At 39.9% G+C, this 25,124-nt stretch overlaps 1 protein-coding gene across 1 annotated transcript; it reads right to left on the reverse strand.

Moving 5' to 3' along the window:
• Nucleotides 1-24,772, reverse strand: NMU (neuromedin U). The gene is made up of 7 exons (XM_070949052.1): nucleotides 24,628-24,772; nucleotides 10,066-10,115; nucleotides 9,777-9,824; nucleotides 9,201-9,260; nucleotides 4,918-4,992; nucleotides 2,319-2,372; nucleotides 1-36 (listed from the first exon to the last, which is right to left on the reverse strand). Exons 1-7 carry the CDS (start codon nucleotides 24,770-24,772, stop codon nucleotides 1-3), a joined length of 468 nt encoding a protein of 155 aa, XP_070805153.1.
• Nucleotides 24,773-25,124: the final 352 nt, after the last annotated feature.

The raw sequence follows: 25,124 nt of genomic DNA on the forward strand, positions 1-25,124 counted from the left end.
TTAATAGAAAGCAGCTGATCTTCTTCCATTACGTGGCTACAAAAAGAAAAAAAAAGAAAGGATAGATAAATTAGTATCTTTGGGAATGCCTCTGTGAGAATTATAAGATCACTTCTTGTGATTTGTGAATTGAAAACAAAGTTCTAGCACGTGAATGAATGATTTTTTTTCCAGGTCACGCTTACATTTTAATTACAGCTGAATATTAGAGAAGAGATTTGAGAGTTTCAATAATAAAGGAAAAGTAGGAAAAATGAACAAAAAAAATCTTGACCTCTGTTTACCTTAAACTAAGCCTTCCGACTGCAAATTGCCCTAGAGGTATATAAAAAAATGAAGTCTGCCTGGCTCATTGATTTAACTTGCGAGCTTTTATATTGACATATTCAGCAGAATATATGTAGTGCTAGAGGGCAGCAGTGATAATCTATAGCTGAGGACTGCAGGATTATTCTCTGGTAGCTAACAAGAAACTAAACAATTGGCATGTATCAGGTCCACCTGTACCTCTTTATTCTCAGGGCTTTTCAGAAAATGCTGGAAGTACCGCATTTCAGTGCTCTACTACACTGGGACCAATCTTACTCTCTCCCCTTCTGGATATTTCTTTATTTAGGTCATCCTGTCCTATCCTGCTGTGTGCATTTTTCTGTGTACATGCACACATACAGAACTGGAATCTGCCCAACCGAGAAATAACACAGTTGAAGGAGAACAAACTTATTTAAGCTTTGTTCTCTAAACTGGTTGCTGTTCAGTTCAAAAAAAAATAAAGCATCCTAGGTTCTGCATGCCTCTTAAATTGGTTGTATTATACATTTAAAGTAGAGTCACGAAGATATAAAATTGGCTGCATCATCTATTGGCAGCTGTTCTACAGGGGAATTACTGAGTCTGTCATTTGCACCTCCGTAACTGTCTGGTTTGGCTCTGCAACCCAACAAGACAGACACAGACTTCAGAGGATAATTAGAACTGAAGAAAAAACAATGGCTACCAACCTGCCTTCCATGGAGGACCTGTATACTGCACGTGTCAAAAAGAGGGCTGTGAAAATATCTACAGACCCCTCGCATCCTGGACATAAACTGTTTCAACTCCTACCCTCAAAACTACATCTATAGGGCACTGCACACCAGAACAACTAGACACAAGGACAGTTTTTCCCCGAATGCCATCACTCTGCTTAACAACTAATTCCCACAACACTGTCAAATAATTTGCTAAGACTGTATTACTATTATTATTCTCACTTATTACTGTAACCATGTTGCTTGTATCTTTCAACTTATATTGTTTTTATTTGTTTCCTAGTATGATTTGATAGCTTATTAGTAACCTTATGAGCAAGGTGTAATCATAGCTTTTCCTTTTCATCTGGTTAGTTCAATTGAAGACACAGTTTTACAATTTCATGCCCAATTATATGGGAGTAAGCTTTGAGATACTCACAAACATACACATTGTGTGTATATGTCTATATCAGGCTGCTCTATTATTTTGCACTTTGAGACAAACTGTGAGCTGCTTCAGTATCCTTGCTTGTGTGTTTCGCTACCATGCAGTGACAGTCTGCCAGAAACTCCGGGGAAGGAGGAGGAATGCTTGGGGAAAGCGAAAGTAACTGCTGTATCTCCCTGAGATGCTGCTTCAAGGTCACCTGGCTAGGAGAAGACAGCTGCATACCAACTTACGTTTGAAGTGACTATTCTGAAAACATCTTGCTTGAACCTAATTCATCATGGGGAGAGGGTCAGCGATGGGAGTCAGTTAAGGGAAGGAAAGGTTGGACTTAGAAATTTTGGCACACAATTCTCAGTTCTGGCTATGCACAACTGCGACACACTTGACTTCTAATAAAATTATACCTTTCTCAACAAATGGAGCCAGGGATCATTTTTATTTAAAGGTTTAAGTGCTGCCAGGTCTGCCACAAACTATCTAGACAATGAATGAGTATAAAATATTTTTCTGCTAATTACAGAAAAGACTAGCTCATATTTTCTCAGAATTACTGAGTTTGAGGGGCTTCAAGATTATGGAAGCCCACCCTTTACTCAACTGAAAGTGTTCTCCAATTGAACTTGATGCTCTGTTCTACTCTACTCTACTCTACTCTACTCTACTCTACTCTACTCTACTCTACTCTACTCTACTCTACTCTTCTCTACTCTACTCTACTCTACTCTAGTTCTATCTTAATTTATTGGCCAGCCAAAAGACTATCCCCAAAGAATAATCTCACTTCTCAGCATAGGTTCTGTTTATTGTCTTGTAATATATAGCCCTGAGCCAGAAACAAGCAGAAATTGACATACTCGGAACATAAAATATCCTCTGCTTTGAACTCCTCCAGGTATTCGATGTTCTTCCTAAAAAGAGAACAGATTTCAAAATCCCCAACACTGTGGCAAAGTAACAAAGACCAATTTTCATCCTTTTGCACATGGCAAAACCCTTTTTTCTCCAACAAGCCATCTCAATCAAGCTTAATGAGTGGACATATATGCCTGTCTGCCATAAATGGGAAACATTTACCCCAACATTTTGTGAGGTGATTATAACAGCCCCATCAGAATGTTTTGCTAAAAAGTCCTTAATTATTAAGAGCAATGAAAATCCGATTTCACTGACTTTTCTTTCATTTTCTTTGTGGTGAAAAGTTTACACGAGGACTTTCAGGTAAATGTACTACACAAAGAAACATAGTTTGTTTCTTTCAGGCTTTTATTGTTGTTGTTGTTAGTTGCGAAGCCTTGTCCGACCATCGCGAGCCCATGGACAACGTTCCTCCAGGCCTTCCTTTCAGGCTTAGTGTGATATAAATGCATATAAATGTATTGCTCTGTGTGAATCAATCCCATCGTGGCAAGAAAAAACCCCAACTTAGTGTTATATGCAAACTCAGTTTTAGAATATAGAATAACAGAGTTGGAAGGGACCTTGGAGGTCTTCTAGTCCAACCCCCTGTTTAGGCAGGAAACCCTATACCATTTAAGACAAATGGTTATCCAACATCTTCTTAAAAACTTCCAGTGTTGGAGCATTCACAACTTCTGCAGGCAAGTTGTTCCATGGACCAATTCTTCTAACTGTGAGGAAATTTCTCCTTAGTTCTAAATTGCTTCTCTCCTTGATTAGTTTCCACCCATTGCTTCTTGTCCTGCCCTCAGGTGCTTTGGAGAATAGTTTGACTCCCTCTTCTTTGTGGCAGCCCCTGAGATATTGGAACACTGCTCTCATGTCTCCCTTAGTCCTTCTTTTCATTAAAGTTGACATACCCAAGTCCAGCAACCGTTCTTTATACATATACGTATTTAGCCTCCAATTCCCTACGATTACAAGTAGTCCTTGAATTACAAAACCGTGGTGACCTTATTAATAAAAATAAATAAATACCAACTTTATTTCTTGATGTATATTTTGAAGTGCCATATAAACAGATTTAAACATTGTAAATGTTTCAGATACATCATGAGCCTTGGTGGTGCAGCGGACTAAAGTGCTGTTAAGTAGCACTTAGCTGCCAGCTGCCTGCAATTACTGCGAGTTCAAATCTCACCAGGCTCAAGGTTGACTCGGCCTTCCATCCTTCCTCGGTAGGTAAAATGAGGACCTGGATTGTGGGGGCAATAAGCTGACTTTGTATATAAAAGAACACCGCTTAGGGGAGGGGCCAAAAGCCCTACTAAGCAGATATATACAAAAGTATGAAGGCTATTGCTTAAATCAATAAATCAAACCAATAAATAAATAAACAATAAATAAATTTAATTTAATAATTTAATTTAATTTAATAATAAAATTTATATGCCGCCCTATCTCCGAGGACTCAGGGCAGCTCACAACAATAAAACAACCAGTTAAAAATATAAAATACATAATATATAATTTATATATTACATAATATATATATTATGTATATAATTTATATATTACATAAATTATATACATAATATATAATTTAAATATCCTAACAGATGCCAAGGCCTGCTGTGCTATTATTGTCCTATTGAAACTAATGGAACAAGAGTGTCATGAGTAATTTAGGCTACAGTGCTGAATGAATGCACTAATCCTCAATGAATTTAGGATTTAGTTCTGAATAAAAAAGAAAAGCATAAGCATGCAGTTAGAAATATAGGTAGTCCTCGCCTTACGACTACAATTGAGGCCAAAATTTATGCTGCTAAGTGAGGAACTTGTTAAATGAGTTTTGCCCCATTTTACAATTTCTCTTGCTGCCGTTGTTAAGTGAATCACTGCAGGTGTTAAGATAGTAACCCGGTTGTTAAATGAATCTGGCTTGCCCCTTGACTTTGCTTGTCAGAAGGTCGCATGACCCTGGGGACACTGCCACCGTCATAAATATGAGTCAGTGGTCAAGCGTCTGAATTTTGATCATGTGACCTTGGGGACGCTGCAATGGTCGTAAGTGTGAGAAACAGTCGTAAGTTGCATTTTTCAGTGCCGCTGTAACTTCGAGCAGTCACTAAAAGAACCATTGTAAGTCCAGGACTACTGTATGATACAGCCCAATAGAAATAATTAAAACTAAGAAATAGAAGCTTTTTTTAAAAAAAAAAAAAGAAAAAAGATGAGAAAGACACATGAAAAACAGCCTTGGTAGTACAGTGGTCTAAAGCACCCTGTTATTAAGACCAGCTGCCTGCAATTACTGCAGGTTCGAATCTCGCCAAGGCTCAAGGTTGACTCAGCCTTCCATCCTTTCTAAGGTAGGTAAATTGAGGACCCAGTTCGTGGGGGCAATAAGCTGACTTTGTATAAATATACAAAAGGATGAAGGCTATTGCTTAGCGCACTGTAAGCCGTCCTGAGTCTCCGGAGAAGGGCGGCATATAAATCAAATTAAAAAAAAAAAGTTATGCTGTTGTGCATAATTTAGAAGGTACATACGTCCGCTTTGTATCTCTTCTGTCTCCTGTCATGAAGTTGGGGAATAAATGGCAGCAACGGATGTGTGGCCAATGACTAAGAAAATAGGAATAGAGACACGTGAACGTCAGTGAGATTCTAGCCGGAATCTGGGAGAAATTCCCCCTCCTACAATAAACACTTGTAAGCCCAACAGAGACATGCATAATCGATATCTTCCAGGCTTAAAATCATCATATATGGGAGTCAGGGCTACTATTATACCGAAACTGTCTAGAGTGCTAAATGCAGGCAGTCCTTGACTTACAACAGCTCATTTACTAACCGTTCAAAGTTATAACAGCACCGAAAAAAAGTGACTTGTAACCATTTTTCACTTATGCCCTTTGCAGCCTCCTCATAGTCATGTGATCAAAATTCAGACACTTGGCAACGGACTCATATTTGTGACAGTTACAATGTCCCGGGGACATGGGATCCCCTTTTGCGACCATTCGACAAGCAATGGGGAAACCAGATTCACTTAACAACCTTGCTACTAATTTAATAATACTGCTGTCAGGTTTCGATGTCATCTCAAATAAATTGCACTCCCAAACAATTAATCTTTGCTGAAATATTCCATTTATTGAGTACGACAGATCTGGCCCCGACTTCGTCGTAGCCGATACTAACCCTCTGACCCCCTATCCCTTCCCTTTCCATTCCCCAATTCTCATCTTCTCATTAGCCATCTTCCAAGTCAGTCTCCCCTGCTTCTGACCTGACCCCACAGGAATGTCTCCCCTCCCATCCCATCTCCTAAGGGATATTATCTACAGAGAAAATAAGTAGGTGAAAAGTCAAGACTCGTCTCCTCCTTTTTATGGCAGCATCAGAATGCTGACAACTGCTTTAACAAAGCAGCGGTTCACTTAACAACGGTGGCAAGGAAGGTGGTAAAATAGGACAAAACCCACTTAACAAATGTCTCACTTAGCAACAGAAATTTTGGGCTCAATTGTTGTTGTAAGTCAAGGACTACCTGTAGACGAAGGAGGCCTCTTCTAACCACAAATATAAATGTTATAAATGAGATTAAATTGTATTTACACTGTTATTGTTCTATTTTTTTTTGTCTTCCCAGCCTAAAATGAGATGCTGTGGGATTTTTCGTCTTACATATTTAGCCTTCGGTCCTGTGCATCATGTAGAGAAGGATGAGACAGGAGGAATATTGGACTGTAGTCTAGCTTGGCATATTAGGAGGGCATCAGTGGTGCGATGCTGCTGGTTAACAATCAGTTCGGTGAGCGTGTGCTTTGCAAGCGCCTAAAGTGCTTGTGCGCAGCGCTGAAAATGGAGCATTTAGAAGCTCAGCTGCTTACTGTCCAAGTCAGCAATGGTAAGAACAGCGAGGAGGGGGGAAATCAGCTGTGCCACATGATTGAGATAAGCTACAAAGCAGGAAATAAAGGACATGATGGGGGGGGGCGCAGCCAGCTGATCGTCGGAACTAACAGTTCACCTGAATTGGTCCGAACCGGCTGAATACCACCTCTGGAGGGCATGCTAGGAGTGGAAAAAATCAGGATGACAGCAAATTCCCTGACCTCCAGAAGGGAGAATTTTACAAATCAATGCCAGGAAGAATCATTGGCTTAATTCTTTGAATCCAGCCATCTCTCTCTCTCACACCCAGGAGTATGGTTCCTTCAATCCAACTTTGATTTGTATGACTGTCTCTACAAACCCTACATCAGGGGGTGTCCAATCTTGGCAACTTTAAGAGTTGTGGACTTCAACTCCCAGAATTCCCCAGCTAGCCTGCTCAATTGTTTTTCTTCTCTTTGGCCTTGCAGAATTCAGCTGCTACTTGAAACAGCCAGTAGTGCTGTAGTGCTGTAGAATTAATTCCTTGATGATGGTTAGGACTTTTGGTATGAGATTTATACAGAATAAACTTCCTCTTGTTTGTTACAGTTTATTTCTTATTTGTTAAGAATGCCTCTTACAGTTTATATATTTATTTAAAATGCCTGTAAAAGTTCATGCAACAATGTAAGAGTTTTACATTCACAAAATGTATCATGGTAGAACTAGCTTTACATTAGTAGTGTCGTTTTTTTTGATTTCCTTGCTAAACCGACATGGCATGAGCTGTAATAAACTGGATTATCATAGATCATATAAAGGCAACGGGAACTGATAAAACTATTTAAAAAAGCAAAACTGGAAACAATTATGCTGCATTTTGTAGCAGGACCCCATTTCCTTCTAGAAATGGAGTTATTAGTTCATTCTAATAATGAACTTTACAATAATTTGTAGAGCTGTAAAAATAGTAATGATTTCTGATATTATCCCAGAATTTGGCCCAAATGGATTTCTGCCAGGAAGATTGACAATGTGGCAAGAACATTAACTAAACTATGTCCTTTTTGGAGAGGGAAAAGGGGAGCTTAATTCATGCTAAATTGTATTTAACTATTTAATTGCAGTACTATTTAATATATAGCAATGCTCATTTACAAACTATGGTTACATTAACTTTGGTTAGTTTCTAATGACAACTTTAGGAAACCGTGGTTTGAAATTAACTTAATTCAAAACAATCTGCATCAAAGAGCCTTGGTAGTACAGGGGTTTAAGGCACCCTGTTATTAAGCTTATTAAGACCAGCTGCCTGCAATTACTGCAGGGTTCGAATCTCGCCAAGGCTCAAGGTTGACTCAGCCTTCCATCCTTTCTAAGGTAGGTGAAATGAGGACCCAGTTTGTGGGGGCAATAAACTGACTTTGTATAAAATATACAAAAAGGATGAAGGCTATTGCTGAGCACATTGTAAGCTGCCCTGAGTCTTCGGAGAAGGGCGGCATATAAATCAAATTAAAAAAAAAAAATCATTACTTTCTAACAATGAAAATGCTAGAAATGAATAAACGCTGAAGTTTATCAACCCTACGAAGAACATTGCCCAATAAAGCTTGTCCTGCTATGTAATACAGAAAATATTGAATTTAAATTCATTTCAAGGCTTAGGCAAATTAGAAATGCCGTATTCGTATCTGCAAGTTGGTAAAACTTTCAAAATAAGATTTTTAAAATACCTACCAAACTTCCAATTTGACAAATGTTTCTGCTGACTAAGCCGCCCAGAGAAGCCCCATTAGGCTTAGATTTAGAATAACTTTATTGACACTTTAAATCAGGGGTGAAATGCTCCTGGTTTGGACCGGATCGCCTGATCCGGTAGAGATGGAGGCGGGTGGTTCGGAGAACCAGTAACAAAAATCCTTGCCCCACCCCATGCCCAGTTGAGCCACGCGATCATCAGAGGCTTTTTAAAATTATTTTTAAAAGCATTTTTTCTACAACCTCTTCGGCCGAAAAAATGCTTTTAAAAGTAAAAAAAAAAGCCTCTGTCTCAGGAATTCTGGGAGTTGAAGTCCACAGGTTGTAAAAGGGCCACATTTGCCTACCTCTGCACTAGGTCATTCTTGATATAGTAATGTCGACTTGTTTCAGAGGAAAAACAGACCATCCGGTTTTGCATATTCCTTATTTAAATTAATCCGTCGGCGAGTAGCCTTGCAATAGCTGGTATCTGGGAGCCACAAAGCCGAGAATCCATTAGCATCCATCGTTTGCTTGAAAACTAATTATAAAACATTGCAAGTAGTTCTCAATTTACGGCTGGAATGCAGCTTGGATTATTATTGCTGTAAGTCGTGACAGTTGTAAAACGGACCATCACCTGATCAATTTTATGACCTTTGCGGCCATCGTTAAAAGAACCCATTGTTCACTATGGGGTGTGCTTTTTCTGAAAACTGGAAGTAAGCGTCATGTTTTGGCCAAAACATCATAAATTGTGGTCGTGTGACCACAGGACACTGCAAATGGCCATAAATGTGAGCTGGTTATTAAGCACTCGAAATGAGGTCATCAGTGGTGATATTCAGCCGGTTCTATCCGGTTCAAGTGAACTGGTAGCGGCGGCTGCGGGAGGCTCCGCCCACCCACCCAGACGTCATCATGTCCCGTTTTTGATGCTCTGTGCATGTACAGAGGTATTGCGCGCAAGCGAAGCGAGCACGTGCACATTTGCGAAACGGTAGCAAAGGTAAGTCAATATCACCCCTGGAGTTCATGTGACCGGGGAATAGCAGTTGGAACTTAAGAACTGGGTATTGAGTACCATATTGGGCGGAGCCATCGGAACTTTTGAGCAGTTGCTAAGCAACCGGCCATAAGTCAAAGACTACCTGAACCAGAAGAAGCTGACTACCATATTAAGAAAATACAGTGGTAACTGTTATTACCTTGTCTTTCTGTAGAAATTCCAGAACCATAAAGCAAAATTCTTCGACCGCATTGGATGGCTAAAAAAAGAGAGGCTAGATTAATGAACTGAAATTATCCTCCTTGAAAAAATAAAAAGGGTTGATGTGCCTACAACTCAAGAATGGACCTTGAAGATGGCCAGTTTCGCAGAAATGGCGAAGATATCAGCATACTTAAAAGACCGGACTCAAGAGAGTTACGTATGGGAGTGGAAGAATTGGATAGATTATGTGCAGAATAAATATCAAGCCAGGAAGTACCAGATAGTTTTTAGCTAAATGTTGTGTAGAAATGTATAGTTTATAGGGGGCAAAATAGTTTATTGTGATGTAAAGATTTATAGTGCACAGGGAGGGGAATAGAAGGGTGGTAAAGTATGACATAATATAATGTGGATGGATTTCACCTTGGGGAAGTCATGGGGAGGGAGGGTTTGGGGGGGCTAGGGAGGGATGGGGGGGAAATGGGGGAAAAATTTGTTGTTTGTAAAACTTTTTCAATTAAAAAAAAAAATTAACACATTTGCATTATTTACAACGTTAAATTCAACTGACCTGAGGCAGAATGTCTTCAGCTGGGATAGCAGAACATATATCATCTATCTAACAATATTGAGAAGAAGGTAGATTCAGTAACGTTTTCAACTGAACAAAAATGGAAGAAATTTAGCTTTTTTTTGTTGAGTATTACAAATAAAGTATATGCCAGTCCCCTATTAGAATTCTCAATTATTAAATGTTTTTTTTTAAAAAACCACACCTTATAGTACGAATGGCATAGGCACAGCTTTGTGTTAAATAAAACAACACTAAAAGTAGTAACATGAGGGATACTGTTTTTTACCTCATTCCACACTTTTTCTTCTTGGAGAACATGGGACATCACTGGTACACCTGAAAATAAGGGGAAAAAATGATCTGGGTTTAAATTTTTAATTTAGGATATTACCAACTATGCAGAGATCACCAACTGAGTAACAAATACTGTTACTCAGAAAACAGAGTGGGTAACAAAAAAGCAGGCAAGACATTGAATATATACAAGAAGCTGACATTTGGAGTCCAAAAACAGTTCACTTCAGGCCTGATTTATGTTGTGCCATAAAATATTATATGCTTACGTCATTATTTTTTCTTGCTTTTCATTAATTTCAGTGCCGATAAATTTGTGAAATCTCTACACTTTTGAATCTGAGCTGCTTAGCAGTACACATTGGATTATGTGAAACACATGTTTTCAAACACATTTTATTTTAATCCCTAATCCTAACAATGTTGAGTTTGAAATGTGATCCGTCCCATAAATATCTACATCTATTTGAATGCAGAACTTTATTATACTTTTAAATCAGACAGTGTTCCCACTTTATCTAGATGTGAATTCAACATACTCAGGTATTTTTTGAAATGATTATAGTTAGAGAAAAATATATACTATGTATTTCTGTCTCTTTCATTCTCTAAAAGATATATATTCAACACCTAATCAATATTTCAACTATTTATGAATAAGGAATTTTTATGGTTCTTTATTTATAAGGAATCAAGAACATATGGAGCAAGCTGTCAAGAAATATACTACAGATTAACATTTCCTAGAGCATCCATAATGTCCTTGGAAAAGATATTAAAATGTCATGATGTGTCTACACCTACAAAGCAGGGGTGGGTTCTAAATTTTTTTACTACCGGTTCTGTGGGCATGGCTTATTTTGTGGGCGTGGTTTGATGGTCATGTGACAATTATTTAGGATTTAGCAGAGGTACTGGTCTACCAGGCTTTTAACTGTTTGCAGAGCTGTACCGGTCTACCCATTTGTTCTTGGCGCATCCTGGTCTACCCATTTGTTTTTCGAGCGTCCTGGTCTACCACCACACTGCCTTTTAACACTGATCAGCTGTAGGGCGGCACTTTGAAGCCCCGCGGCAAGAGTTTAAACAGTTTTTTTCCTTCCAGCCGATCAACTGGGACTCGGGAGGCAGCGAAAAATTGGGGGTGGGCTGAAATAAAAGGTAAGAATAACGCGGGGGGGAGGGCCCAGCTCCCAAACAAAGAGAACAGGTTCGGTGACATCATATCATCACCGCTACCAGTTTGGCCGAACCAGGCCGAACCGGGAGGAACCCACCACTGCTCCAAAGATCAGAATTGTACAAGCCATGGTATTTCCTTTACATATCTATTGATGTGAAAGTTGGATTTTAAAGACCCAGGCTAGAAAAAACATTCACGCCTTTGAAGTTGAATATTGGAAAAGATTCTTGAGTATACTATTATTTGAGAGGTTGCCACAAAGAAGAGGGGGTCACTTTATTTTCCATAGCACCTGAAGCCAGGACAAGAAACAATGGATGGAAACTAATCAAGGAGAGAAGCAATGTGGAATTAAGGAGAAACTTCCTAACTGTGAGGACAATTAACCAGTGGAACAGAAGTTGCCTTCAGACGTTGTGGGTGCTTCATCACTGGAGGTTTTTAAGAAGAGACTGGACAGTGTATCTGAAATGGTATAGGGTCTCCTGCTTGAGTAGGGGGCTGGACTAGAAGATCTCCTAGGTCCTTTCCAGATCTATTCTCAGGGGTGAAATGCTCCCGGTTCGGACCGGCTCGGGCGAGTAGGTAGCGATGGCGGCGGGCAGTTCGGAGAACCGGTAGCAAAAATCCCTGTCCCCACTGCCCATGCCCACCTGAGCTGCGTGATCATCAGAGGCTTTTTTCTTTTAAATGCCTCTGACGAGCCAAGCTCTGACGATCCCAGCTCTGACGATCCCAGCTGAGTTGCCTGCTAATCAGGCAACTCAGCTGGGATCGTCAGAGCCATTTAAAGGAAAAAAAGTTTTTTCTTTTAAACGGCTCTGACGATCCAAGCTCTGACAATCCCAGCTGAGTTGCCTGATCGGCAACTCAGCTGGGATCATCAGAGCCTTTTGAAAGCATTTTTTTTTACATGGTTTTACATGTAAAAAATGGTTTTAAAAGTAAAAAAAAAATGGCCACGCCCACCCAGTCACATTACCCCACACACACACCAAGCCACACCCACAGAACCGGTAGTAACAGATTTTAGATTTCACCACTGTCTAATCTGATTGATTGGTATAATGGACAGCCAATCACAACACAAACCAATGGCTCATCAAATAATTTAATCCAGAGTGATCACTCAAGACACAAGGACAGGGTCTCAAATTAGCCTGTTTTGGACATTGTCAGGTTTCAATGTCACCTCAAATAAATTGCACTCCCAAACAATTAATCTTTGCTGAAATATTCCATTTATTGAGTACGACCGATCTGGTCCCAACTTTGTCGTAACCGATACTAACCCTCTGACCCGCAAACCCTTCCCTTTCCGTTCCCCAATTCTCATCTTCTCATTGGCCATCTTCCAAGTCAGTCTCCCCAGCTTCTGACCTCACCCCACGGGAATGTTCCCCCCACCATCCCATCTCCTAGGGGATATTATCTACAGAGAAATAAGTAGGTGAAAAGTCAAGCCTCATCTTTTTATGGCAGCATCAGAATGCTGACAGACATCTTATGTGAAAACCTGGGATTCTTGAAATGACTTTAATGCTGGGGAAGATAGAAGGAAAGCGAAGAAGAGAAAAATCAGCAGCAAGGTGAATGGACCCACAATGGTGATGGCTGCTGGAAGACTTGAAAAAAATAGGTTAAGTATAAGAATGCTAAGAATCGAAAATGACTTGATGGTATACATAGTCCTTGACATATACCCTTTCATTTAGTGACTGTTTGAATTTATAGCAACACTGAAAAAAGTGCCTTATGACCATTTTTCACACTTACGACTGTTGCAATATCCCCGTGGTCACATGATCAAAATTGAGATGCTTGGCAATTGGTTCATATTTATGATGGTTGCAATGTCCCAGGGTCATGTGGTGACCTTTTACGACCTTCTAAACAAGCAAAATGGCTCAGGACCTGGGTACTTGCGGGACCGCCTACTACCACCAATAGCCTCCACCCGGCTGGTACGCTCTCTGTCAGCCTCCGCCTTTACTGCTTTGGCTGCCATGAGAAACGGGTGGGGTAGAATTAGAGCGCGTGGGGGGGAAGCGTGCTGGAGGGTTTTTGAAGAAACGAAACCTAATCTCCGAAGCGGCTATCGGGTCAACCGTCATCGCGTTCCTGATTGATGACGATGCCAGACGTGCTTCCACCTGACCTCTGGAAGACCTTTGGATTGGGTGATTGATGATGGACAGTGGGAGGGGATGCTTTCTATATGCAATTTTCGCGCCTATTACTTTAGTTTCAGCTTTTCCTTGGTTGCATTCACTTCATTTTCTAGTAAAAGTACATTACTCTATAAATAATGGAGTTTGGCTTATTCTTTCCTGGACTTTGAAGTAAGCAGACCTGACACTCTCATAGAAAGGGGCTCCTCCGGGTGCCGTCGGCCAAACAATGTCGACTGGCGGCCCCCAGTAGGAGAGCCTTCTCTGTGGGGGCACCTACTATCTGGAACAAGCTCCCCCCCGGAGATACGGAGGATCCCGGATCTGCGCACCTTCCGCCGCGCTCTCAAGACCTTTTTATTTCACCAAGTGGGCCTGGCCTAACTTTCTCCCTTTTTTTAAACAATTTTAATATTTTAATATTTTTAATATCTTTAATCCTCAAAGTTTAAATTTGTTTTAAATTGATTGGGGTTTTAATCTGTCTGGGCCAAACTATTTAATTCGATTTTATTTCTGCTTTTTAAATTTTGTATGTATGTATTTTATTGTTGGCTGTTCACCGTCCTGAGTCCTTTGGGAGTAGGGCAGTATACAAATCAAATAAAAGTAAAGTAAAAGTAAAGTAAAATCAACGAGGAAGGCAGATTCACTTAATAACAGTGTTACTAACGTCACAGTTGCAATGATTGACTTAACAACTGTGGCAGTAAAGGTTGCAAAATGGGGCAAAATCACTTAACAATTGTCTCGCTTAACAAACAGAAATGCTGGGATTTATTGTGATCATAAGACAAGGACTACCTGTATAATCTATCAATAAGTCAGTGTTTAAAGTGACACTGAGTTATATTGGTTGAAGATGTACAATATATGGATGTGTACTAAGCTATACAGACTGAGCAATAAAATTATTTGCACTGGGAATAACAATAGCAATAGCACTTAGACTTATATACTACTTTCACAGTGCTTTACAGCCCTCTCTACGTGGTTTACAGAGTCAGCATATTTGCCCCCAACACTCTGGGTCCTCATTTTACCAACCTCGGAAAGATGGAAGGCTGAGTCAATCTTGAGATTTGAAGTGCTGAATTGCTGGCAGTCGGCAGAATTAGTCTGCTGAATGAGATACTTAACAATTGTGATAAAAAAAGAAATGATACAAAAATGTATTGATGCTAAAGGACAATGGTTTGAGTACAAAATGAGAGACCGGTATAACATTAGTACACTAATGGGATTTGGTCATATGGAAAAAATGAACTGGGACGAAATGGCAAACTGTGTGTTTGTGTGTATAAAAAGAAAGATGAATCTGATTCATACAATTCTCAAAAAGAGACTGCTGAGTTTCTGAAGCACAGAAAGTGACGTACAGATATAATGGCAGTCAAGATTATTTGCAAAAATATGAAGGTGTGTAGAATATAGTGAATAGTGTTGGTGAATTCCAGATTTAAATCTGTTTCCTCTTCTTATCTTGTGCAATTAATTTGCTTTCTTACTACTTTATATTACTTTTTTGTGCTTTGCCTCACGAGTGCTGCTCACCCCAAAAGGGAATAGCGTGACATTTTTGCATGAATTATGTTAACAGGGTGTTTTCACCGTAAATAAAACCATACAATGTTCAAAAAGATATAATTAAACAGTTCTGATTTTTTATAATCTTATGCATATCTATTCTGAAGGAAATTCTAGTCAGTGGGCTTTGCTGCCAGAAAACTGCAGTATGAATGTATGTATGTATGTATGTACAGTATGTATATGTATGTATGTGTGTATAGATAGATAGATAGACAGATTATATATATATATATATATATATATATATATATATATATATATATATATATATATATATATATAGGTCTTTGGTTATTCGGGTCTTTGTTGTTTGGCTTCATGTTTGTGGCCGTGCGAGCTCTTCATGGTGGGTGTCAGTCTGCTTCATGTATGGATTGGAGGGGTTTAAAGTGGCTAATGATGCAGCTGCGGTTTAAACTTTAAACCCCTCCAATCCATACATGAAGCAGACTGACACCCACCATGAAGAGCTCGCACGGCCACAAACACGAAGCCAAACAACAACAACGCAGCTCACCAGCTCAAATCCCCCTACAACTCAGACTAAGCTGAGCACAACCAAGCCCCCACCCAAACAGAACACACACCCAGCCAATCAGAGCACAACCAACCCCCCATCCAATCAGAGCACAGCCAAGCCTCTAACCAATCAGAACACACCTCCACCCAATCAGCTCACACCCCCACTAGCAGTTAAAAGGAAGAGACAGCTGCGATCTCACATTGCTCCTGGAAGCACGAAGCCGAGAACACCAGCCTGAAGATGACGAATGAGACTTCGTCGAAACGTCGCCAAGACACTTCCAATTTTACGTGGGAGAAGACCCGAATAACCAAAGACCTACATACAAACACCCGCGAAAACCTGAGAAAACAAATATATATAGATAGATAGATAGATAGATAGATAGATAGATAGAGAGAGAGAGAGAGAGAGGGGGGGGGAGAGAGACAGACAGACAAGAGATGGATAGATAGATAGATAGATAGATAGATAGATAGATAGATAGATGGATGGATGGATGGATGGATGGATGGATGGATGGATGGATCGATGGATCGATGGATCGATGGATCGATGAATGGATGGATCGATGAATGGATGGATCGATGGATGAATAGATAGATATAGACAGGCAGATAAGAGATAGATAGATAGATAGATAGATAGATAGATAGATAGATAGATAGATAGATAGATAGATAGATGGATGGATGGATGGATTGACCGATGGATGGATGGATGGATGAATGGATCGATGGATGAATAGATAGATATAGACAGGCTGATAAGAGATAGATAGATAGACAGACAGACAGACAGACAGACAGACAGACAGACAGACAGACAGAAAGATGATAGATGGATGATCGAGAGAGAGATGTTTAGATAGATAGAGAACACAGATAAGAGAGAGAGAGAGAGAGATAGCATTCAAATTGTAAAATGAGGGCAAAAAGATTATACCCATTTACAGCTTGTTAGTAAAATATTTTATTACGCACATCAGCAGTGCTTGCTAGTTGGAGTCTGGATGGCTTCTAATACTACTCCTAGCACTACTAATTAAAAAAAAAAGTATTTTGCAACTCTTCCACATATTTCTGTTTTTAAAGGAAGAAAAAAGTCACAGAAGAAGCAACAAAGAGATGGAAGGGAACTGCACAAAGAATAGGATCCAGGCTAAGGACCACATTAAAATTCTAACCGGGCAATGCATATACGCTTAGTTAATGCTTTGTGCAGAAGCCCAAACACTTAGAGAAGATACAAACAAGACTGCCATTATTCACATTCTCTTTGTAATGTTTTCATTTTTAAGTTGTGGTTTTTTATAATATTTTGAAGTTGTAAATATAAACGTGATTTCGTTTAGGACTACGAAGCAAGTATTGCAGATCAGGCTAGATGATATTAAATATGAGCATTCCATATAATCGTATTTCTTTGTGTGCTTTGACGAATGCTGTCATTTTATCAGTGAAATAAGTAAACCATGGAATGGTTTGTGAATAAATAACTGGGATATTTTAAAATGTATTTATCTACTTGCCTTAAAATTGCATCTTCAGGATCTATTAGTAACTTTACCCAGGGGTGAAATGCTCCCGGTTCGGACCGGATCACCCAATCCGGTAGAGATGGAAGCAAGTGGTTTGGAGAACCGATAGCAAAGATCCCTGCCCCCCCCCCATGCCCAGCTAAGCCGCACAATCATCAGAGGCTTTTTTTTTTACTTTTAAAAGCATTTTTTCTACAACCTCTTCGGCCGAAAAAATGCTTTTAAAAGTAAAAAAAAAAAAGCCTCTGATGATCGTGCGGCTCAGCTGGGATTGTCAAAGGCTTTTAAAAGCATTTTTTCTACAACGTCTTCAGAGGTTGCAAAAAAATGCTTTCAAAAGGCTCTGACGATCCCAGCTGAGTTGCCAGATTAGCAGAGGCTTTTTTTCTTTTAAATGCCTCTGACGATCAGGCAACTCAGCTTGGATCATCAGAGGCTTTTAAAAGAAAAAAAGGCTTTTTCTTTTAGCCGAAGAAGTTGTAGAAAAAATGGTTTTAAAAGTAAAAAAAAAAAAAAAGGGCCACGCCCACCCAGTCACATTACCACCACCATCACCAAGCCACGCCCACAGAACCGGTGAAATTTTAGATTTCACCACTGAGTTTACCCTTATGTTTTAAAGTCAAGCATTTCATTAAATGAGCGTACTATAGATATACTTGAAAATATCTAGAAAGGAAAATATTAATTGCTTGACCTACTTGGTATTTCAGAGTTATAATGCCTGCATTGTGTGAAGAAATCCTATATCCTGTTCTATTGCAGAGATTTGTTTCTGCTGTGGCTTCTATTTAAAATTAGCATATAATATTCATTGGTATCACATTCTTTATTATGTCAACTATTATTTGAAAATTCAATATTTTTTATTTATTAGTTATATTACTGTATTTTTCAGAGTATAAGACGCACCTTTTTCCCCCCAAAAAAGAGGCTGAAAATCTGGGTGCCTCTTATACTCCGAATGTAGCACCACCGAGCTTCTCAAACGGAAGTTTCAGAGGCTGAAAAAGCATCAGAAACAAAACTTCAGAAAAGAAGCCCCCAAACAGAGCTTCAGAGGCTTTTTTTCTGAAGCTCTGTTTCAGAGGCTTTCGGAGGCAGGAAAAAAAGTTTTTTCTGAAACAGTTTCAGAAGTTTCAGAGGCAGAAAAAAAAGCAAAAAAAAAGCAAAGCACAGAGCTCACAACCAAGGAACCTGTTGCAAAAATTCACCTGGGAACAGCTGATTGGGGGTATTCTGGGAGGCCGATCCACCTGCCAATCAGCTTTTTTCTTATTTTCCTCCCCAAAAACTAAGGTGCATCTTATACTCCAGTGCATGTTATACTCCGAAAAATACGGTAATTATTTATTAGTTGACCTAAAAAGGCACTATTGCTCTCTAGAGGGGCTTACACAATAAGTAACTTTGCATTGGAAATGACATTCGTTGCCAGAAGTAAACTAGAACGAGACAGAGTTTTAAAAATTGGAATTACATTCTTACTGCTATAATTGTGACAAGGAGGAGTCCCCAGATCTGACTTAAAGCTCTGCATAATATACAATATGTATATTATGCAGGACCTGCGTGGAATTCTTTAAAAAACAAACAAACCAGAACATAACTTTTTACAATTGTTAAGAAACTCAGAAGACATAGAACAGAGTTGGAAACAGATGAAGTATTCCATTTAGATCAGGGGAGCCCAACCTCTGGCAACTTTAAACCCTGTGGACTTCATCTCCCAGAATTCCCCAGCCAAGTTTGATTGGTGTAAAATGACACACCTTTTGAATTCTGAGGTAACTGTCATATGTTACAGTGTAAGAAAAGCAGTTTACTGCAAATACTTAAAGTTAACCCTAATAAAAGAGAATATTTGTAGCTCAGGGTTGACATTTATTTATTTATTTTATTTATTTGTTTCAATTTCTATACCGCCCTTCTCCAAATAGGACTCAGGGCGGTGTACAGCCAAAGTAAAAAACAGGACATACAAAATTTAAAAACAGTTTAAAATAATTAAATATTTTGGCCGTAAATTAAAACAATCCAATTTAAAATCAGTTTAAAATTGATGAGGGCTCCTTGGTACTCTTTGAGCTTGCTTATAATAATAATAATAATAAACATTATTGTCATTGTATGTGTATACACAGTATACACATACAACGAAATTTACTTTCTTTTTTTTTTTAATTTGATTTATATGCCGCCCTTCTCCGGAGACTCAGGGCGGCTTACAATGGGTTAAGCAATAGCCTTCATACTTTTGTATATTTTTACAAAGTCAGCTTATTGCCCCCACAAACTGGGTCCTCAATTTACCTACCTTAGAAAGGATGGAAGGCTGAGTCAACCTTGAGCCTGGCAAGATTCGAACTTACTAATTGCAGACAGCTGGAGTTAAATTACAATGCATTAGTCTGCTGAGCTATCCAGGCTCCACCCACTTAACACCCAAAGACCAGGTCCCACACACATAATTTAGATATTTTTAATTGTAAATGGTTTTTAGTCGGGAGGTTTTAAATTTTGGGCCAAAATTTGTTTAATTCTTTTAAAATTTTAAATTTTGTATTGGGATGTTTTTTATTCTAGGCTGTGCACCGCCCTGAGTCCAGCAGGAGAAGGGCAGTATAAAAATTTAAATAAAATAAAATAAATAAATAAAAACAATCCCCAAACATACTCCCACCCACCACAAATTCCCCATCCCTAAACCTCCCAAGCATCCACACAACAGACCAAGTAATGCTGTCCAACAGCTCACTGATGGTGGCCCTTTAGTTCATTGTTGAGTGCAATTATAGCTCTGGGATAAAAACTATTCAGAAAACGTGTGGTCTGAGTTTTAATTGTTCTGTATCTTCTGCCAGAAGGCAACAGTCCAAAAAGATTGTAAGCAGGATGGGAAAAGTCTCTGAGAATGTTATGCAACTTCCTCAAACAACGAGATTCAAAGATGTCATCCAGGGCTGGTAGCTGGAGTCCGATAATATTCTGGGCAGTTTTAATGATTCCCTGTAGAGCTTTTTTGTCCGCTACAGAGCTGCTCCCATACCATGCAAGAATGCCGTATGTCAGGACACTCTCAATGGTGCTGCGATAGTAGGACAGAAGTAGATGCTGAGATAGATTTATCTTCCTGAGCATTCTCAGGAAGTACAGCCTGAGAATGTTTTCTTGCAGACGTTTTCAGTGCTAATAAGGAATGGGGTTTGATCTCAGTTTATATCATAAACTGACAGCAAACAACACTCCTTACCCTGTTTCCCTGAAAATAAGACCTCCCCTGATAATAAGCTCAATCAGGCTTTTGAGCGCATGTGTTAAAATACCCCCCCCGAAAATAAGCCCTCCCCAAAAATATTTAAACGCATGCACAGACGGTCCCCGCCTTTTCCTCTGGTTAGGGTTAGAGAGACAGAGTTGGAAATCAGGTAAGACGGCAAGAGGAACCCCATCTTGCTCAACGCGCCTCAAAATAATGAGACCTCCCTGAAAATAAGGCCAAGCGCTTATTTTGGGGTTCAGAAAAATATAAGACATTGTACTACAGGAGCCTGTAGTACAGTGGACTAAAGCACTGTTATTAACATCTGCTGCTTGCTATTACTGCAAGTTCAAATCTGACCAGGCTCAAGGTTGACTCAGCCTTCCATCCTTTCTAAGGTAGGTAAAACGAGGACCCAGTTTGTGGGGGCAATAAGCTGACTTTGTATAAATATACAAAAGAATGAAGGCTATTGCTTAACGCATTGTAAGCCGCCCTGAGTCTCCGGAGAAGGGCGGCATATAAATTAAAGCAAAAAAAAAAAAAGACAGGGTCTTATTTTCGGGGAAACACGGTACTAGCACTGATGATATTTGGATAATGAAATGTCTACAAGAAAACAAGCAAGCTCAGAGAGCACCAAGGAGCATTCTTCACAGCCCTCTATGAAGAAAAGAGGTAAGTCACTCAAGAGTTGCCTTGTTTATTATACACTTCGGGATACCTATCCCAAAATCTAAGTAAAACTTCATGTATTAAAATCCTGGAGAAGGAAGTAATTGAGGAAAACATAGATTTGGCACCTGAAACCTTTCTCCTGGGAGTACTAGAGGACATATGAGAAAAGATAGAGATATCTAATTATACACATCATCACGGCAGCCAGAATAACATACGCGCTGTCAGGTTTCGATGCAATCTCAAAATAAATGAACTTCCAAACTGCCAATCTTTAAGGAAATTTTCTCTTTATTCGAGCATAGCAACTGGATCCTGATTCTTCGTGGTCAACACTGACCCCTGCCCCCCAATCCCTCCCTTTCCGATCCCCAACCCTCCCGCCTCCCACCGGCCATCCTCCAAGCCACTCTCCCGATTCCTTTTCCCGTCAGTCCACAGGAATGTTTTCCCCCTCCTCATCTCTAAGGAGACCGAATCCTCAAAGGGATTTAGCAGGCAAAAGTTCAGGCTTCATCCTCCCTTTTCCATGTCAGCGCTGAGACGCTGACACGCGCAGCATTGGAAAGATAAGGGAATACTACCAGAAGAACACTTAATTCGGAAAATTTTAGAATGCGCTGAGATGAGCAAATTAACATATGAGATTGACGAGAAAGAGGAATCGGAATACTATACGGTATGGGGATTATGGTATAGATGGTTGGAAGATAGAATAAAGAAAGGAAGAGAGATAGCTTAGTATAGCCAAACAAGGGGGAAGTTGAGGAGATATCATAAGTCAAAAATGTATTCAATCTGTATTTATATTATCACTGTCAAACCGATACTCTATGTATTGTATTATAATGTAATCTAATAAAAATTAATTAAAATAAATAAATAAATAAAATCCTGGAGAAATTTTTTTTGGGGGGGCAAGCAAACTTTTACAATTGCCTTAAAGCAGGGGTGCCCAAACTTGGCAACTTTAAGACTTGTGGTGGAGCTGGCTGGAGAATTCTGGGAGCTGAAGTCCACCAGTCTTAAAGCTGCCAAATTTGAAGACCTCTACGTTAAAGTCTGAAACAAGAAACATAAACTTTGAATAAGAATGAGAGGAAGGGATGCTTGGATAGAGAACTTCCCAAATAGCTTTTTATGGCCATTTTAAAGAGGGGAATCCTCAGGGAGGGGGGGTTACTTATGGCAGGGCCACCCTGACCTAAGAATGTAGTATTTGAAATGCTCGATGTTTTCCATTCAAAGCAGCAACGTGCTAGAAGCACAGGTAGTCCTCGACTGACAAAGTTTCATTTATTGACGGTTCAAAGTTAGAACGGCACTGAAAAAAAAAGTGACTGTTTTTATTCATTTATTTATTGATTCGATTTATATGCCGCCCTTTTCCGGAGACTCAGGGTGGCTTACAATGCGTTAAGCAATAGCCTTCATACTTTTGTATATGCCTGCTTAGTAGGGCTTTCACCCTCTCCCCAAGCCGTGTTCTTTTTTTTAATACAAAGTCAGCTTATTGCCCCCACAATCCGGGTCCTCATTTTACCTACCTCAAAAGGATGGAAGGCTGAGTCAACCTTGAGCCTGGTGAGATTTGAACTTGCAGTAATTGCAGGCAGCTGGTGTTAGTTAACAACACTTTAGTCTGCTGCGCCACCAAGGCTCTTTTCACACTTAACGACCATTGCAGCATCCCCCATGGTCATATGAGCAAAATTCAGATGCTTGGCAACTGACTCCTATTTACGACGGTTGCAAGTATTCCCCAGAATCATTATCTGTTCTCCTTTCGCCACTTTCCGACAAGCAAAGTCAGTGGGGAAACGACGATCTGCGTTACCAACTTAACACCTTCAGGGATTCCCCTGGGGCAAGAAAGGTCATAAACGGGGCCGAAACTCACTTAACAACCATATCGCTTAGTTAGTGATGGAAATATTGGGCTCCATAGAGGCCGTACGTCGAGGACGGACCTGTGTGATGAAAAGTCCCACACACGCACACTCTGGATAATGGGGGCATTTGCTTTCAATGGATTCCCTCCCACCCCCCAAAAAAGTGTGTTTTTTTGGGAGGAAGATCCCAGAGAGATCGGTTGCTAAGAGAAGAAACTCTCTATTTTTTTTTTCCTCTTTTTTTAGGCAGGTGACCTGATTAGCAGTTTGACAGGAAAGAAAGAAAAAGCTTCTTAATAAAGGCTGACACGATTAAAAGCTAGAATAAGTGATTGAAATAGAGGGGATATCAATATATACATTTTTATTTGATACAATGGAAGTAATAATGAGAAAACTGTGGAATAATTGGATACTGGTAGACTGTAACCTAACATAGATGTGTATTGTTATTAGCAATACATAAATTGATCGAAATTAATAATACTGTTTAATCTGATCAGTTTCATTTGTATTGGAATGTAGGGCACCCAGGTGCCACACTGTTCACGCATTGATTTGACATTTTTTAAATAAAAAATAAAAAACTAGAAAGAAAGAAAGAAGAAAGAAAGAAGGAAGGAAGGAAGGAGGGAGGGAGGGAAGGAAGGAAGAAAGAAAGAAAGAAAGAAAAAGAAGGAAGGAAGGAAGGAGGGAGAGAAGGAAGGAAGGAAGGAAGGAAGAAAGAAAAAGAAGAAGGAAGGAAGAAGAAAGAAGAAAGGAAGAAGAAAGAAAGAAAGAAGGAAAGAAAGGATAGAAGGAAGAAAAAGAAGGAAGGAAGGAAGGAGGGAAAGAGGGAAGGAAGGAAGAAAGGAAGAAAAAGAAGAAGGAAGGAAGGAAGAAGGGAAGGAAGGAAGAAAGAAAGAAAAAGAAGAAGGAAGGAAGGAAGAAGAAAGAAGGAAAGAAAGAAAGAAGGAAGGAAGAAGAAAGAAAGAAAGAAAGAAAGAAAGAAAGAAAAAAGGAAAGAAAGAAGAAAGAAGGAAGGAAGAAAGAAAGAAGGAAGAAAGAAAGAAAGAAAGAAAGAAAGAGAAGGAAGAAAAAGAAGGAAGGAAGGAAGAAGGGAAGGAAGGAAGGAAGGAAGGAAGGAAGGAAGGAAGAAAGAAAGAAAGAAAGAAAGAAAGAAAGAAAGAAAGAAAGAAAAAGAAGGAAGAAAAAGAAGAAGGAAGGAAGAAAGAAAGAAGAAGGAAGGAAGAAAGAAAGAAGAAGGAAGGAAGAGAAAGAAAGAAAGAAAGAAAGAAAGAAAGAAAGAAAGAAAGAGGAAAAAGAAGGAAGGAAGGAAGGAAGAAAAAGAAGAAGGAAGGAAGGAAGAAGAAAGAAGGAAAGGTAGAAGGAAGGACGAAGAAAGAAAGAAAGAAAAAAGGAAAGAAAGAAGATATAAGAAAGAAGGAAGGAAGGAAGGAAGAAGAAAGAAAGAAAGAAGGAAAGAAAGAAAGAAAGAAGAAAGAAAGAAAGAAAAAGAAGGAAGAAAAAGAAGGAAAGAAGAAAGAAAGAAAAAGAAGGAAGAAAAAGAAGGAAAGAAGGAAGGAAGAAAAAGAAGAAGGAAGGAAGGAAGGAAGAAAGAAAGAAAGAAAGAAAGAAAGAAAGAAAGAAAGAAAGAAAGAAAGAAAGAAAGAAAGAAAGAAAGAAAGAAAGAAAGAAAGAAAGAAAGGCGCTGAGATTTGGGGCTGCCCCCTTACCTTTGCAGGAGCTCACCCCAAAAGCCAGCAGGGCGAACAGCAGCCTCCAAGGCGTTCCGGGACCGGCTTTCCTCCGGCTGCCCTTCGCCGGCAACGGGAGCAGAAGTTGCTCGGGACGGGTCCGGCCAGCGCTGCCCCTTCGCATGGTGCCTCTTAACGCCGGCGCTCCTGCTTGCCGCTCCCGGTGGTTTGCGAGGGCTCGGCTGGGGCGCTCCCACTTTTAAATCGCCCAGCTCTGGGGAAGGCGGCGACTGGGCAGCCTCGCCCGCCCACGCGTGACTCAGAAAAGCGTCCGAAGTCCAGCAGCAGAACGGGGGTCCCCTCCCTGGAAGGTCTTGGGGGGGAAAAGGCGACGCGGATTGACCGCAGACCCTTACACGAGGGAGTCGCGTGCGTGCAAAAAACACGCGTGGGGCTCGCTCTATCCTTCTCTTTTTTTGCTCCACGGGCAGAAGTGGCAGAGCCCGCATATGTGACACTTCGAAAAAGGAAAGTGT

The sequence above is a fragment of the Pituophis catenifer genome, unplaced genomic scaffold (genome assembly GCF_029215685.1).
Source record: "Pituophis catenifer annectens isolate HBS135680 unplaced genomic scaffold, rPitCat1.0.hap2 SCAF_8, whole genome shotgun sequence".
Taxonomy (NCBI): Eukaryota; Metazoa; Chordata; class Lepidosauria; order Squamata; family Colubridae; genus Pituophis; species Pituophis catenifer.